Consider the following 18,039-nt stretch of genomic DNA (forward strand, 5'->3'; position numbering starts at 1 on the left):
AATTATCTAAGTATAAAACGTATATATGACCAATCTTGCCCACTATGTTGCAAGTGAGGAAGGCTTTCTAGGTATATCATCACTGTAATTGAACCTAACCATACTCCTATAATTTGCATCTATTAAACATATATACGTATCATATGTGTGTGTATATCATCCAAACAAAATTCAAGATTTACCTTCTTCTCACTTTCTCAGTCGTGGCATATGTGAAGCTCCCAAACTTAATAGCAATTAGTCCATTACTTACAGATCTTGAAGAAAGAAGGGGGAAAAGAGACTGTGGAACAATCTGGACAGCAATAATCTAAATGCTTGAAAGAACATGATTGTCAGTGGCAGCACATTTACCTAAACACCATATTCCAGACCAGAGCGCCACTGTATTCACTCGAGAATGAATACTAACAACCAGTTTAAACACACAGACAGACAAACCTAATATCAAAATTACAACCTGGTTTAAAATCTTATACTTACCAAAGTACTAGATACCTTATAAAATTAAGGACATCTGGAACAACCAATTCATTTTTCTTTGGCTATATCTTGGTCTCAAAAAATGTCCTTGAAATTCATATTAAAACCACTTAAGATACTAATGGCAGCAGTCCCCAACCTTTTTGGCACCAGGAACCAGTGCTCCTACGAGAATCTAACGCCTGATGATCTGAGGTGGAGCTGAGACGGTGATGCTAGCGCTGGCGACCGGCTGCAAATACAGATGCAGCTTCGCTCACTAGACTGCTGCTCAACTCCATGCTATGCAGCCTGGTTCCTAACGGGCCACAGACCGACACCGGTCCGCGGCTCAGGGGTTGGGGACCCTTGCTAATAACATTCTGAAAAGGATTTGCCTTACAGAACTTTTACTTGGAGTCTCAAAAGAAGTCTCTATAGGTGAGGCCTCTTGTTTAATGAAACCCATACTTAACTGAGGTAAAAATCCTTTCTATAAGGAACCCAGAATTCAATTTTAGACTTCTACAAGTTCATGATATGTAACCCAGTGTTCCGCTGATATTTTTCCTAACCCTAAAACAGTCCTACATGTAATTGCTATATATCAATACAAAATTAGATAATCTATAATTAGAAGGGATCATATAGCTTCCTAATTTGGCACTATCATCTTAATGATGTGAAAATTAACACTAAGAACGGTTCAGTGAGAAGCCTAAAGTCATAAGGTAGCTTAAATAAAACCTGAAATGTCGACAAGGCTGTACATTTTATGATTAAAAATAATAAAATCTTAACCCTTCTGATTCGAACTTCAGATTAATACTTACTGGGAAATATCAGTATGTCTCCTTAAGATGCACATTTTATAAAGTGAATCTTCCAAAATAGTAAAAAGAAGATAGTGCAGATTTGAAGTTTTATTATTCCACCTAAGGAAAAATAACTTAGTGTCAAAACATGATATTCAACTACCAATGCAGAGAACAAAATTGTATTGTTCACATGAAAGGAAAAAACTCACACTTACAGAAAAGGAAATTTGAACAATCTACGTGTAGAGTCTTGACTAAAACAAAAGGAAAAAAATTAAGAAAAATTTAAATTGGCTGTCGAATTTTACCACCCAAAAGGTAAAAACAATTACCTTCTAGCATCTCTATATAATGGAATACAGATTGCTTGATTCATCGATTTTCCAATTACATCCTAAATAAGATTAAAGATATTATTAGAGCATTTACATACACACAGATAAATACTCTACAGAAAGTGACTGATCATCACTGGTCAAGTCTAGTAAAAAATATCAAGTACATCACCAAATCTTTCACACAAGAAACTTTAATGACAATCATAACAGCAAGGAAAAGAGAAAATTGAGCTGTAAAGGACCTTGGAGATAAGCACACAGCAGGCTGAAGAACCACTTCTAAAATCATTGCGTCAATTATCCATCCATTGATAGTAAATAAGAGACATATCAGCTCTGTAACTAAGACCATTTATAGCAAGTTTGTTCTGGGAACAAATTCTAAAGATGCCAACACTTCCAATAATCTTTTTATTTTTAATTTATATAAGGAACTAACAATAAGAGGAAATATTAGGGGGATCCACATGAATAAACTGCCAATTTTTTTAATTAAAAACATTTGAATACCAGCATTTTCATATGGTTCATCTTAACGACTATGATCATTCACATAAACGAGCCACATATTGTAGATATTCTTGCTCCTAAACAAAGACATGCATTTATTTCAAACTTACTGCTGGCTTTTGCAAACATTGATCAATAATGTTCTCCATCCTCCTTTTCACAAAATGCAATGATTTTCGAGGATAATAAGGAAACAGCAAAGGACTTTCTGGTTTGAAACAAACAAACAAAAAGCTATAGTAAACCAGATGACTGGGAGAAAATATTCTACTATTAGAGCCAGCCCACAGGGCTTTTCTGATGGTGGAATTCTTCCTGGCTACTTCATTACACCTTCATACAACCTCACTAAAAATCACCATGACTGTCTGCATTTCATCATCCCCTGCTGCCAGCCTGCTAAAAACCACCGCACTCACTATAAGTTGAGTTCCAGCAGCATATTATTCTATATGCTATTTTTTCCTACCAAAATCCAACAGTATGCTTCTTTTGGCTCTAAGAAGAAAGGGATGATTTGAGAACCATAAGACATATAATAAAACAAAGTTCATTCTTTATTTTTTGCCACAATGGAGTGACAACAACCCAATATTGTTTCAGAAGAGTATGCTAAAAACAAAAACAGGACACAAGAAACTAGTGCTATGAAAATAAGCTCTTTACTTTTAAAAAGGCTTTTATCTGTAGAAAGTAATACATAATGAAGTATTTACTGACACCAAGTATACTAGGTTCTTTTCATATCTGTTATTTTCACTGCTTACTGTACAAAGTAAGCATCATATACTCCATTTTATAGGTTAAAAAAAAGAGGGAGGCTTAGGTTTGGGCAACTGCCCACTGTGAAATGACTGAGTATCTAGACCTATGAATCAAACCCAAGTTCAATGCCCAAGGCCATCCTCTTCCACAGTGCCCTGTAGGCCTTCCTCACTTATAGCATCCCATGTCCCAGCTAAGCTAGATAAAAAGAATTGTAAGCATGTTAACATTTTAAGCTCCTAAAAGGTGACAGATGCTGTGGTATCATAGAAAAATATTTTGTCTTTGTCCCAGCACAGAGCTCCTAGAACATCTGGAATTTCCTGACTGATAAAGGTAATAGTAACATCTTTTGTTTAATGAAGTGACTCTTGCCAGTCCCCTGATAGCTTCAAGATGGGAGCTGGTCGCCATAAAGGCCAAGTCTTGATTAGAAGCTTGGAACCTTCAGACCCACCCCCCAATACCCAGGGAGGGGAAAGGAGAGAAGCGGGAGTTGAATTCAATCACCAACAGTCAATGACTTAAACAATCATGTCTACAAAATGAAAACTCCATAAAACCTGTTGTTAAACAAGAGAGCTCGGAGGAACTCTGGGGAGTGAGTGACTACATCAGGTTCTGGGAGGATGATGCACTTGGAGGTGGCTCTGCGCCCCTCCCCCACACCTCATCCTATGCACCATTTCCACTTGGCTATTCCTTACGTGTATCCTTTATAATAAACTGGTAAATACATGTGTAGTGTTTTTCTAAGTTTTATGAGCCATTTTAGCCAATTATCAAACCTGAAGGTGGCGGGAAATTGTGAGAATCCCCAACTTTGTAGTCAAGTGGGACAGAAATGTAGGTAACCTAGGGACCCCAATACTTGCAACTAAAGTCTGAAGTGGGTGCATTGTTGTGGGATGAAGCCTTTAAACCTGTGGAGTCTGGTGCTAACAGTAGAGAGTGTCCGAATTAAACAGTAGGACACAATTGGTGTCAGAACTGGTCTTATGAGGAAAAAACCTCACATTTTGGTGTCAGAAGTGTTTTGAGGAAAAACATCTCAGATGCTAATACAGTGACTATTTATGTGCTATGTGCCAGGCACTACGCTAAATGCTTTTTATAGATCCATTCTGAATCTCCACAACAGCTTCTTGAGGGCGGCCCCATCATCATCTTCATTTTCATATGAGAAAACTGGGGCACAGAGAGGTTAGGCAACTCGCCCTCAGCCACACTCCTAGGAAGTAGCAGAGCGAGATTCCAACCCAAGCAATCCAGTTTCCGGAGCACCAACTTGGACCCAGTATATAACACTGACTCTTTCATGTGCCCTAACAAAATATATACACTAAGCATTTAGCACCTGATTTCTGCAATGTGTTAGAAAGAAGTTTCATTAGTTTTCCTGATAGTTCCATAATGATAGTTGTTATTAATACTAGACTTAGAAACTGGGAGATTACTGAGCTTGCTGAAACTCACAACTCAAACAGCAAGCACGTAAGAGATGGAGTTAGTCTGGTGTATCTGTGTTAAGGATGAGGACTGTAGCTAAAATTAAGCCTTTCTATTCAGCCACAGAAGATGGGTGGGACCTATTTTTAGAGCAACAAAGTTCCCAGATCAATAATAGCCCAATACAGTCCAGGTGCCACCACTCCTGGCACACTATCGGCCCTTCTCTGGTACCATCCCTTATTCCTTGGGCATCCTGATTAAGTACAGCAAATGAGTCAGCTATACCTCTATTCTCCCTCCATGCAATAGCTAACGTACATTGCTATATTTCTCTAGTGATCTTGACTCTCAAGTAATACAAAATGTGTCCTGCCCTGGACTTCTAGGGTTAAAACAAAAGAGCAATAAGCAAAGTTCTGGGCCTCAGAGAATTCTCATCCTCTTCTGTCCCTTCCTTCCTCCCTCCCTCCAGATAAACACCAACCAGATAAGAGGCAGAGATTACTATTGAGTCCAGCTACAAACTGAGGTTCTGTAGTTAAGAGGATCTTAGCTCCCTCGCTTCCTAGCTTGTGTGATCTTGGACCTTTTTTAACTTTGTTTCCTCATTAGTAAAATGAGGATAACAAGTACCTACCCCACAGGCTGTTGCATGAATTAAAGGAGGTAATAACGTGTATGTGGCTATTACCCTAAAGATCTAAGAAACTAAACTGTGGTCAGATTACTCTTTGAGATAGCAAAGAAATGCTAACTTAAAAAATATTTTCATTTAGTGAAATTCTGACATTTAATGGTTGCTATTTTGTGTTGCATCCCTAATAATGCTAAAGTTTTACCATATCGACATTTTATGATCCCAGAGAATGAAAGGTATAACAAGTAAACCAAAAAGCTTCGGCCTCAGAATACAGTGATGCATCATTTTACTTTTAGGAGTTAAGAGACTAGCCCTGGCGAAACAGACTTCTTTAGTAGGCTCTATAGTTTTCTACCCAATATCTTATTTTTTTTATAGAGTGTAAAACAGACAATACTTAAGAATAAGCAATCTTACTATATCACAGTTAATATCAGAGTGTTTTTGATAATGGTTATGTCATATATTATTTGTTATTTTGCTGTTTCTTTAGAATCAAATGAAATGGACACAAAACATAACTCTAAAGAATTCAGAAGTACTCAGCAAGTATTCAGCAAAACTGTCAGCTGATATACTGGTCTCAAATAAATATGAACAGGGCCAAACTCTACTTGGTTCATGAAATACCTTTAAGGTGGCTGCTATTCTGAAGGAAGTCATACCACTGATTTCCTTCTGTGTTGGGGGGTGACACAAGATCATCATCTTCATCTTTCAAGTACTAGAAATATAGAATTAAAGATTTAAATGTAAGAAACCAAAGAGGAAGCTTCAAAAATTTATATTTAACATTATTCTATTTAATAAGTTAGTTTTACTACCAAGTCCTCTTGAAAAGTGCATTGCTATTATTCTGAGTGAGGAGACCGAAGTTTGTTAAATGCCAAGCAACTAAACAAACTGCTAACTACTAAAAGATTAGAATGCTGTAGGTGTAGAGATCATAAATTGAGTTTAAATTTTGTGTTCCATTTTCATGAAGCACACTTTAAGCTTATATACGTAACTTTACAAATCAATTTGAAGTGTCAACTGTCAATGTACTCTACAGGCATAGCTCTCAAAGTGTGGAGTCCCCAAGATGCTTTCAGGGACTCACAAGGTCAATACCATTTTCATAATATTATCAAGATGTAATTTGCTCCTTTCACTGTAATGACATTTACACTGAAGGTCAAAAAAAAGTAGAGGTGGGAAAATCTGCTGGTATCGTCACCAAGAGCCAAGGCAGTGGCACCAAACCCTACCAGCAAGTCACTGTAGTCTTCTTTGCCACACACAATTTCACTAAACACTAATGAAGCAATTAAAATAATTAATTTTATTAAATCTCAACCTTTGAGTACAAATCTTTTTAATATTCTGTGTGAAGGAACTGAAAGTATACATAAAGCACTTTTGCTGCATACCAAAGCATAATGATTAACGTGGGGAGAAGCATTTATAAAAACGTAGCTGTGACTTAAGCCAGGCACTTTTTGCTGTTAATGGAATTCCACTTTTACTTGAAAGAATGACTGGCAGGAAAACTATGATTATCCATTCTTGAGTATTTGGCAGATATTTTCTTGAAAATAAATAAAATGAGCCTGTCATTTTAAGTAAACCAACTGATAGTATCTGTTGCCAATGATAAAACTCAAACATTCATGCAAAAATTAAAATTTTGGAAAACGTGTATTTGCCACTGTGTGCGCGACAGCTTCACAGTACTCAAAGACTGTCTTGATGAAATCAGTGACATTAATAAAACCTGACTTTTGGATACTATATGAAGAAAGGTGTCAGCATATGGGAGATCTGCATAACTCAGTGAATCAATATTCTTCAATGGCCAAGACATGATGTTACAAAATCATGCATGGGTAAAAGACCCATTCAAAGTTCAAGGCAGATGAATGGATTTTAATGTATCAGAGTATGAAAAGTCCACTGATGCAATTTAGATTCCACATTGAAGCTAACCTCTATCACCTGTCAGGATTTGATACAGTATCAAGTAACATCCAATTATCTAAAAAAGCTATTCAAATACTTCTCCCCTTTCCAATTACATATCTATATGAAGCCATTTTATTTATATACTTTAACCAAAACAACATATCACGACAGATTAGCAGATTGAATACAAAAGCAGATATGAGAATCTAGCTGTCTTCCATTAAGCCAGACATTAAAGAGATTTGCAAAAATATTAAAAAATGCCACTCTTCACTGTTTTGTGAGTTATTTTTTATTAAAAATGTTTATATTAACATGTAATGATAATTGTCTTTTTCAATGGTTATTTTTTAAAATAAATTTAGAAATAATTTTTTATTCTGTTTAATGTCTAATACCTAATAATACCTAGCATTAATAGATATGACCCACGTAAAAGCTCTTCAGAGTCCTCAATAATTTTAAGAATGCAAAAGAGTTCCAAGACCAGAAAGTTTAAAAACTGCTACTCTATGGTTATTTCCTGAAAATGGTAGGGCTATTATATATGGTATTACATTACTTTCTGTAACCTTTGGACAATAAAGACTAACATTGCTAGTGTATTTAAATTAGTTAAAATTAATAACTTAATTCAATCCAAAACCCATACCTGACCAACTTTTTCAACATTGAAGTATTTTCCTTTTCGATTATAAAGGTCTGGAGCCTAGAAAGAACAAATATAGCTTCATTGTTAAGTCAACTCACAATAGAAAAAAATATCTTATATTTAAACCAAAAACTTTATTTTTTTAAGAGAGTTGTAAGTGGCAGTTACTCTTTCTTTCATGGGCTGTAAGACACACATACAAACAAAAGTTCAATTTAAAGGCTTTATGTTTAATAAATAAGAACTGCCATTAATTAGTTCAATAGTTTAAAAAGCTGAACTGCTAGAAACTTCATTTGAATTGGATTAAATTTGATTACTTCTTACCATTACACAGATTTATTGCAATTAAGAAAAAACAGCATCACAGAAAATACCAATTTCCTACCTCATTGAAATGTTCAGTAAGAAATTCAGCAACAAATGTGATATCTTTTTGAGTCATCTATCAAAACCAAAAAGAAATAAAAAGAAATCAAATCAAAAGAAAGCTTCCTAATAAAAGAAATACTATGTAATAAATGTGATCTTTTTTTTTTTTTACTATAGACTAAAAGCCACAGAACAAAGAAGCAAAGTTCCTTCTAAGAAATATCAATAAAATCCAGATGATTATTTAACTCTGAAAATAGGAGGAAATTCTGGGGTTCTGAGAAGCATGTAATTAAACACTTAAACTTATGTTCCAACCAGCCAATCCAAACGCTACAGAACTCCTTCCGGCCTAACACTGTTTATTATTTTATGCCTGTGCTAAGCTGAGGTGTGCAGGGTCCCTCCTTTGGGAGTGGAGGGGACTGTTAGCCCAGATAAATAACCTCGACCTGACTTTAGGGCTGCAAATCACCTGTTGCTTGCTTCAGTGCTGGCCTCTGCTTCTTGCAATGACCCTTCTCTCACCCTATCCTAGTTCTTCAGCCCTCAAAAAAGTAAACATTTAGGTCCCTCCCAAATATTAACATAATAATAAAGGTAAGAGTAATGCTAGAGAAATAGCTATGGGTGAACTTTCCTAGTTTGCAAGGACAGTCACCCATAGCACAGAAAATCTGCTTCGTGTTAAGAGCTGTCATTCCTTAGTCATTTACCGAGGCTTATTTTAATGCTTGCTTATAAAAACTACCTGAATCAGACAGTTTGGGCAGGGGTGAGGATGACTAAGCTGCAGGAATCAAGTGGGAATTTTGCCCTATTCTTAAAGATCTTCCTGGAAGGAGATTGCACTGCAGCTTGTCACAATCCATATAGTCAGAAAGTAACTGCGCTTACCAAATATCAACATAGGCACGAATATCTAAGCACTACGTTTGCAAAGAAAATAATGCACTTAAGATCTAAGGACATTAAAACAAGGAATACAAACACTCTATGTTACATAGATTATAAAATCATATACAAACATGAAAATTATAAATTTAACAGCCATCATAAAGGTATTCTGAGATTAAAAGATATATATATATATAACGTGTAAATTTCTTTTAAAAATAAAAGGCTTACTAAAATTTGTCTCGTGTCTGCAGTCTGACACCCTGTTAACTAATAACTGAATAAGAAGGCCCAGGTGACCAACAAGGCTGAGCTCAGGCAGGGCATACCTAACACGTGAGAAAAACATACTGCTATATAGTACCTTATTCAGCTCAGGAAGTACGTGGTCTTCTGTCATTCTCAACATTGCTGGAAATATAAATTTAAAAACCATTTCTAAAGAAAACATAATTTTAATTATAGATACTTTCTCATGACCAATGTGTTTCACTGGACAAAATTTTCAATTGTCAACAGCTTCCTTTCTCTTAGGAAAAGTTATTTTCTTCTAAACACAAAAGGTGAAGAATTTAAATTTGATTTATATTTTCGAGTTCAAAAAGGTTGAATTAACCATCCTAAACTATTATTTTTCACTTTCTCCTTCAACTCAACCCATTGCTACTCCAGACTAACAAATCTAACTGCCGCCTTGTGCTAAGACTATTAAGGCTTCGTGTACAAAGATTCCTCTTTTAAAATCTACAAGCGATGCTTTCCTCCGAAAGCCTTAGAATACCATAAACGGATGTGTTTCGTTCCCTTGGGCTTTTTCACCACATAAGATACTTACACTAAGACTTATGCATGTATAAATGCACTCACATACAAATTTACACACTGTCTTTAACCTAGTGTCTGTGGTTGACTCTTGTCCCTCCACAGGGTTGTCTTCACCTACAATGTGTTTCTGTGTTACACCCACCCAAGTCATGAAGCACACTGCATACGCTTCTGCATAGTGTTTGAACACATTCCTTGTGTTAGGTCATGAGAAAGCATGTTGGACTTGCTTCGCAAATATAGATTATTTCAGAAACCATTTTTAATTACTTCAAACTTCTAAATTATCAGAAAAACCAGACATAAGCTAGTTCCATTCATTCATTTATCCACCCAAAAACTGAGTGCACTATAGGCGCTAGAGATACAGGAGTATAAAAAGAAGTTCCTGTCTTTACGGAGATGGCATTTTACAAAAGAGCAAACCAAGGCTACAGGGCTAACTAGTGGCAGAGCCAGACTACAGTTAGGTCTGCAGTCCCTAATCCAGCACTGGAGCTTTCTATACTGTCCTGCTCCAATAATAAGGACTGAGCAGCAATTCATTTCTCTTCTAATCTGGCTTCTTATTACAGTTAGGACATGCAATAAGAATATAAACTATCTAAATTACTCAAATAAGTAAAACCAAACTACTACTTCTGTAAAAGAAAATTATTTCTAAGGTTTCGTTCAGTTTTGATACTGTAATTTATTCTAATTAACAATTCTGATCAATTAAACAGGCTGGCCTGATAAACACTCTGGCTCCCCATCCTGGCTTGTGCTGGTACAGTTCTGAGAAAAATCTAAGAATTAGAAATATCAACATCTACAGATCACATTCATTATTTTATCAAAAGCAATTATGTTAAGCTAACCAATATAAAGTCTGTTTTTAAAATATCCAAATTAAAGATCTGGGCATTTGTTTAAAGGATGCTAGCACAATTCAGGTAATTTATTTTCTATTTTACCCTTTGGAATTTTAACAAATATGGGATAAATTCCATTTATAATTAAATTTAGCATATGTTGGAGGGAAATGTATATTGGATTATTTCAAAGATATTTAGAGGTCATTAAAATGACAGTTCAAACAGACCTAAATAAAATATGCATATACTGCACAGTATTTAACATTGAATATCAAGTTGATAAACATATGTTAACTACCTACAAATGCAAAGATTCTCTGAAGATACCGAAAAAGGCCACAAGTGGTCTGCATTCAATTAGCTAGGGGCATCACTGTTCAACAGGAGTGATAATGGAAACGAAATGTCCTAGCCTGTGCTGTACAACACCGTAGCCACTAACCACATGTGACTATTGAGTCCTTCTAATGTGGCTGGAACGACTGAGGATATGAATATATAACTTTATAACATTTCAACTAATTTAAATAGCCGCATGTGGTTAGTGGCTTCCATAATAGACAGGATAGATCTAGAGACAGAAGACCAAAGTATAAAACAGAAAATAAGCTATTCAAAGCAGAGGCTGTGTCTTATTTTTACTATTATTATTTGTTTTAATCTAACACCTAGCAGTATCTAATACATATCAGGGATTCAAAAATGCTATTTTAACCTAAGGAGACATCACAAGGTAAAAAAAGATTATCAGTGAGTGAGAGAGACAACCAATGCTACAGGTTACACCTGTGGGGAGGTGGGGATGGGTAGGGTAGAGAAGACCGGCCACGCAGTAAAAAACTGCTGAACTAGCTGGAGAGCAGGAGGGGTTCGTTTACACTATTCGCTCTCTCTCATAAGTATTTGAAAGTTTACTAGAGTAAATGAAATATTCTAAATTGATGCTTCACAATTAAAAAAATATATTAAAATGAATGCTTCATTCACTTAACTTACCCACATAAAGCCACCGAAAAAATGCTTTGAAGTTTTTCATACTACTATCTATAACTCTAAAAGATAAAAAGAAATCAGGAATAAATTACATGGCATTCATGTAATACTGTTAAATTGTCATGGAATATAATCCTTACTGTTGTATTATATCCTATCTGGATGACATTTAAGCCTTTAGAAAAGATTTTACAAATTAAACACATACCTAAAATAAAATTTTAAGAGCAAATCCTGTTTCTTTCTAAAAATAAAGCAAATAACTCAGATTCTAACTGGTTATAACAGCCTTGCCACAAACTGTGTAATAGTCTCCCCTAGTATTCGGTAAAGTGTGAAATCCTTTCTAACTCTACAAATAAAAGAAACCAGAAAAAAACAGTTTGCAGCATTATTCTCAGTTTAAAAAAGTACTCACTGGTCAGTAAGAAAAAACATCAATTCCAACAGAAAACCATGATTATAAATTTCTACTCTTTCTCTATTCCAATACCACTCAACATTATTTGTGGTGGTTGATTTTTAACCTTATAATAACATCTCGAAAGTTGAATTTCCTTGTTCTTTACACTAATGCACCCCCAAAATCAAGTGAATAAATGGAAGTCATCATCATTTTAATGAAACTGTTTCTGAGTACAGAGATGGGTATTATTTTTAAAAAAATCTTTTAAGCTGACATCTATAAGGTAATTATTCTAAGCAAGTAACACCTGCACTTTTCATTCCTGTGTCTTGAAGCCCCTTCCAAGCATTAAGTGTCACAGCACTGCTGGAGGGGCAAGTCGTTATAACCAACCTTTCTGTACACAATAAAACCCTGCGCTTAAAAGACTGTGACATGTCTACATTACTAAAAGCAACATGATCAATTCTCCTGCAGCAAAAATGAAAAAATAAAAAAGTTCCTTTGCATTTTTCCTGATCTCACTCTAACCCCAGGTAACCACTGATCTGTTAGAGGCTAACATCAAAATTCTCACTGCCTCAGTTTCTCCATCTTTAACCTAACATGCTATATTCTACTTACATCAAAGGAGCAAGAAGTTAAAAATTACCTTGCATTCATATTGAAAGATGATCAGAGAAAGCTTAATTTTTATATTTACTCTCTGCGAATATGGCGAACCAAAAAACAATTCAAAATACAGAAGCAGTGTCACTTTTCCTCTCATTTCGCCTTCTGAGAACATGCATCTAGAAACTCTACTTTCTAAAGCCCCACTAAAATGACAGTGGATTGGTGGAGAGGGGTGTGATGTTATAAACCCATACAGAAAAAAGGGAATAGAAAAGAAACTAAAATTTCAGAAGTGTCAAAAGCCAATGGAGGACCGGTAACTGACTAAGCTCTATAGAGGCGGCCTGATGGCAGACAGTGCACAGAGGGCAGCAAGGAATCATGCACCCTGCAGAACCTCGAAGATGCTCCATCCTCAGAAATGTCAGGTTCAACAGAAGACATGAGGATGACGTGGGGGGCTGGACACAAGAGGACAAACTGACAGTGATCGATATGTTCTTTCCCAAAATATATGAATGCCTCGGGGTTTACCTTCCAGATGAAAACAAAAAATCAGGGTTCTTCAAAGAAACGAAATGAACTGGGAAGAGCTGGGGCAGTTCCATGTGGGCACCAGCTGCACACAGCAGGGCCCCGCATACTCTGGCACTCGGACTGGCTCTGGGATGCCCTGCACTTGGAGATTCTGAGCAACTTCCAACTGCCTCGTGAATAAATATGAGTAAACCATCAGGCATCATGTATCAGAAGGACGCTTGCAATAAGAGATCAAGACAAACAGAAAAGTGATCCAGGAAATGGAGATAATTCAGGGAGCAGCACAGACTTTTAAAAAATCTAATTACTGTCCTTGGAGAGATCTGAGACGTCACATCCACAAAGCAAGAGCAAAGCTTTGCAAAACGATTAAAGAAACAATAAAACACTTTTGGAAATTAAGTTTCCTTTGCTAGCTCCCCATCGAGCCCATCTCTAAATGTTAGAAAGCCCATCACTCAGTCTTCAGATCTCTCCTCTTCCCTAAGCACACTCCTCATCCAGGTTCACAGCCTGAAATAACACCAATGGGCAGCTGGCCCCCAAATTCACATTTCCAGCACGGACTCCTCCCCTAAATGTTAGTCTCATATCATCAATATGTAGTGAACAGCTCCACCTATATATAGTTAAGTCATTTCAAAATTAATATGCATAACACTGACCAGGTGATCAAAATTAATGTCACAAAGGAGACGAAGATGGACATCATTTGCCTCTGGATGTGACACCTTGAGAGGAACACTCCACAGATTATGTAGTATTCTGGCCTGGAAGGCATAACCTGAATCTAATCATAAAAAATATCACATGAACCCAAACTGAGGAACGTAAAGCACACAGATAGATAGATATATATATACTCCCCCAAGTCTTCCCTCATTTCATTAAATGTTAATTCTACTCTTCTAGGTGCTTTTAAACACTGTTTTAGATGCTGAGGATATAGCAGTGAACAGACCTAATAAAAATTCTCATAATTACCCCATGACTCCTTTATTTTGTCATCCATATAAATCATTCAGCAAATCTTGTAATTTCTACTTTTAAGATACATCCAGATTCTGACCACCATTTCTCTCTTGGCTTGTTCTTACCCTCCTATAATCTACTCACAACACTAAGTAAATAACAAGAGGGATGTTTTTAAAATGTTAAGTCATACCTCCTGTCACTCAACTATTCATAACTCCCTAAAAGCTTCTTATTATACCCAGAGTAAAAGCCAAGGTCTTTACAACAGCCTACAGGCTCCACACGACCTGGCCCATCCTCCATGACCTCTCTCAGTTCACGCTGTCATTCAATTCGCTTTATCATGCCTCCTTGAGGTCCCCCAACATGCCAGGCATGCTCCAAACTCAGGGCCTTTACTCTTGCTGTCTCTTTTGCCCCCAAATATCAATAAGGCTCATTCCTTCCTGTTTCTCTCCAATATCATCTTTTTAGCGAGGCCCTCTCTGACCATCTATATAAAAGTACACTCCCTACGCCTAGCATGCCCTAGGTCCTCCCCTGCTTTGTTTTTCTCACCACTACTTATCAGTATCTGACATACTATATATTTTAATTATTCATTCATTGTCTGTCTTGTTACATTAGAATGTAAGATCCATGTAGGCAAGAATTCTTATTAGTTCTATTCACTGCTATATCCTCAGCATCTAAGCAGTGTTTAAAACATAGTTAAATGCTCACAAAATGTCTATTGATGAGTGATGGTGCTGGATTATTAAATCAAGAAAATTTCTCAGAAAAGAGAAACATTTTTTCTCTCTTATTTTTCATATCTTACTTTCCATACAGGACGAATCCATCAAGTCTATTATCTGAAGAACTAGATTTCTAGAATGAAAATCTAGCTAAAAAAAAAAAAAAAAAAACAGAGAAAGAAAAGAAGAAATTATCAAAACAATAATAGAATTCAGGTTAAGTGATGTTTTCTTATTATAAGCACAATGAATGAAGAGCTCCACATCTAAAAGCACTATGGTGAAATTTCAAGAAAAAGCTTTTCTTGAAAAAGAGATGAGAAAAAAATACCTGACAAAGGAATGAGAATCAGATACACCAGATTTTACATTAGTAACACAAAGGTCAGAAACAATGGAGCAATGCTTTCAAGGTTCTATGAGAAATGATTTCCCCTTCAAAATCCTACACGCAGTGGAAACTATCAATTAAGTGTGAAGGTAAAAGACACAAAACGACACAGAAAAGTTTACCCATGCATGTCTGCTTCCTAAGTTACCGGAGGATGTTTTCCAGCAAAACGATTAAATGAACCAAGAAAGAGGAGATGCTGGAAAACCAAATCTACCCCAGGAAAGCAATGAAAAAGATGCCCGTGTTGTGGCCGGTGGGAGAGCTGGGACACCACATCCAGATGGTGTGGGGTCGGAAGGCTAAAGGAGGAGGTACCTGGGACAGAGGGGAATTGCTGGGATATGATACTACCCTTGAGACAAGGAAAGAACCCCAGGACGTGATACAGACAGACAATAGAAGAAAAAGAGAAAGCAGAGTCTAGGAAAAACAAAAAGAAACAAAGAGAAGAATAATTTCTAAAAAACTGATGAATGAAAGAAATGCAGTATAGTTACACAATTCAGAAATATGGAGGTAACCTACAGAAGAACTAAAAATAGAAACAGCTACAAGAGTTAAAAGATCCTAGAGAGAAGACCTGGGGTAAAGATGGGTGGGACAGGAAAACACTGCTTTACTTTATGAAATCACTGTGCTATTGGCTTGTTTTAATCTTGTAAAGATATAATTTTGATAAAAACTTAAAAACTTGTTTTAATCATGACTGGGTTCTTATTTATAAGTGAAAAATGAAACATTCTCAGGTTAATAACTCTAGATATCCCTAATACTTACTGAAGAAGTTCATTTGCCTTGAGTATGAAAGAACCCACAGCAGTAATAGCATCTAAAGGGAAATAAATAAATATCATTTGTCAAGTGAGTAAAGGATGTTTAATGTATTCTATTGAGAATGAAATTACTACCTTCAATTCCTGCAGCATCTAGTCCAAGAGGTTCATATTTCTGCTTCCATGAAGCCATTCCTTTCAGTTCACTCAAGTGGTATAATAAAGACTCTGAGCCACTATCAAAACAGAGCAGAAACAAATTAGTATCGCTACCATCAAGTGGCAGGCAGCTACTAGCTTGAACATTTCTAAATTGAGAAATAAAAATGGAAAATAATTTTATTTCTATGAGAACTACTTATTTCTCAAAATTATCTCTAAGTAGTATAGCAGAATCATTTGGTTATAATGATTACTGAGATGAGTACATGACCACAAGATTAAATTTTCTAAGATCAAATCTGTTCCATAGTTAGTCCTGGCACTTTTAAGATATGCATATGGTTATCTTATTCACCCAATAGCTATGTATTTAACATTCAACAAATATTTATTAAACTCTAATTTTAGGTCAGGCACTATGCCAGATACTGGGGACTTAATGGTGAATAAAACAAAAGGGTCTTTGTGGCACTGAGAGTCTAATGGGAGAGACAGTCATAACCACACAATCGGACATTACAGCATTCCAAATACAATAAATGCCTTGAAAGAAATGCACAGGGTGCAGGCCCAATAGAAGAACCCAGTATAATTTGGGGGAGCAGGGAAAACCTCTCTGAACAAGTAATATCTGAGTACAAGTGAAGAGCATGATGGGAGTATTCTAGAAGGCAAAAGTGATACACAAAAACCCTAGGTAGGAGAAAAAATGCCAAGTTTGAGAAGGCCATGAGCGTGGGTGAAGCCAAGAGGCAGGTATGCTAAAGGCCATGAAAGGTCGTGGGCCTAAGAGTAATGGGAAGGCACTAGAAGATTTTGAGTTAGAGCAACATGACCAGATCCACAGTGGAGAACACATTTAAGGAGAATAGTGCAGACTGGGGAAGACAAGGCTGAAGCGATCAGAGGGAGAGGTAATGGAGCTAAGGGTTAGGGGACTCAGCGTAAACAAATCTGTCAAAATTTAAGTCAAACACTGAGCATCCATCTGACAATTACTTCAATGAGGTATCTGGCAAGAAACAGCATGAGATTCAACAATCTCGGAGAAGTCTTGGCTCTGACACTTAGTAACTCTGGGCCAGTCATATAACCATTCTGAACTTGTCTCCTCTTGTATAAAATAAAGATAACCATAACCAACACCTTGCCAAGGTGTTAAACACAAAAATACATAACATGTTTTGTAAACTGCAAAATGATATACAAACATATTTAATTTCACCGCTCAAAAGAGGGTGTATGCCCTATTCAAAATATACCTCTTGGTTGTCTGGGTGAGAAAAAAGCCCAGACAGGGCATAACCTGGTGAAAAGATGTTAAAAATTATTTTATGAAGTAGTATTACCATAATTGATTCTTTAAAACTTGGGCACTTCGAAATTCCCATCATGTGCCAATGCAATAATTTTAGATAGAAAAAGGCTCAAAAAGAGAATGTCGAATGATGAAGTGAAGGCTGAAGAAACATGACCAATGACAATGATATGTAAATGCAATACCAAAAAAATTCTACATCGCTTTCATACCTCTGTAAGTGACTTATAACCAATTTTTGTATACTGGAATATGATGACTCTATAGACTGTCCAAGCTTTTTTAAGCCCTAATTAAGAGAAGAAATATATTTAGTATACAAGCAATATACTATACACCATTCTAAAAAAATTAAGAATGTGTTCATAGCCCTGTAAATACAAAGACACTTTCACCGTACCTTTACTGTTAACTGGTTCATTAAGAGGGTCTGAAGTTCAGCGCTACAATGAAAAAAAAAAGTATTTTTAGTTTTCTCTATCTAAAATGTGAACACATCGCTTTGAACTTTAAATTTCAAAGTATAAACAAAATTTTTAAACAAAATAAACTAAAAGAAATAGCCCAACAAAAATTTGGGTTCTGCTGCACTCT

The 18,039-nt window shown here is 36.1% G+C and overlaps 1 protein-coding gene across 2 annotated transcripts in view; it reads right to left on the reverse strand.

The window, feature by feature from the left end:
• Window positions 1-18,039, reverse strand: part of ANAPC4 (anaphase promoting complex subunit 4) — a 32,855-nt gene that overhangs the window by 2,392 nt on the left and 12,424 nt on the right. For both annotated transcript variants that reach the window (XM_006919070.2, XM_025051749.1), the window contains exons 12-25: window positions 17,846-17,888; window positions 17,658-17,734; window positions 16,101-16,201; window positions 15,970-16,021; window positions 11,529-11,584; window positions 9,215-9,261; window positions 7,970-8,026; window positions 7,582-7,638; window positions 5,616-5,709; window positions 2,239-2,336; window positions 1,613-1,674; window positions 1,496-1,534; window positions 1,296-1,397; window positions 183-257 (exon numbers count right to left, since the gene is read on the reverse strand). In XM_006919070.2, coding sequence (XP_006919132.2) covers window positions 183-257; window positions 1,296-1,397; window positions 1,496-1,534; window positions 1,613-1,674; window positions 2,239-2,336; window positions 5,616-5,709; window positions 7,582-7,638; window positions 7,970-8,026; window positions 9,215-9,261; window positions 11,529-11,584; window positions 15,970-16,021; window positions 16,101-16,201; window positions 17,658-17,734; window positions 17,846-17,888 — 960 coding nt within the window. The remainder of the gene's footprint in view (window positions 1-182; window positions 258-1,295; window positions 1,398-1,495; window positions 1,535-1,612; window positions 1,675-2,238; window positions 2,337-5,615; window positions 5,710-7,581; window positions 7,639-7,969; window positions 8,027-9,214; window positions 9,262-11,528; window positions 11,585-15,969; window positions 16,022-16,100; window positions 16,202-17,657; window positions 17,735-17,845; window positions 17,889-18,039) is intronic.

Source organism: Pteropus alecto, unplaced genomic scaffold, assembly GCF_000325575.1.
Source record: "Pteropus alecto unplaced genomic scaffold, ASM32557v1 scaffold5, whole genome shotgun sequence".
NCBI classification, from domain to species: domain Eukaryota; kingdom Metazoa; phylum Chordata; class Mammalia; order Chiroptera; family Pteropodidae; genus Pteropus; species Pteropus alecto.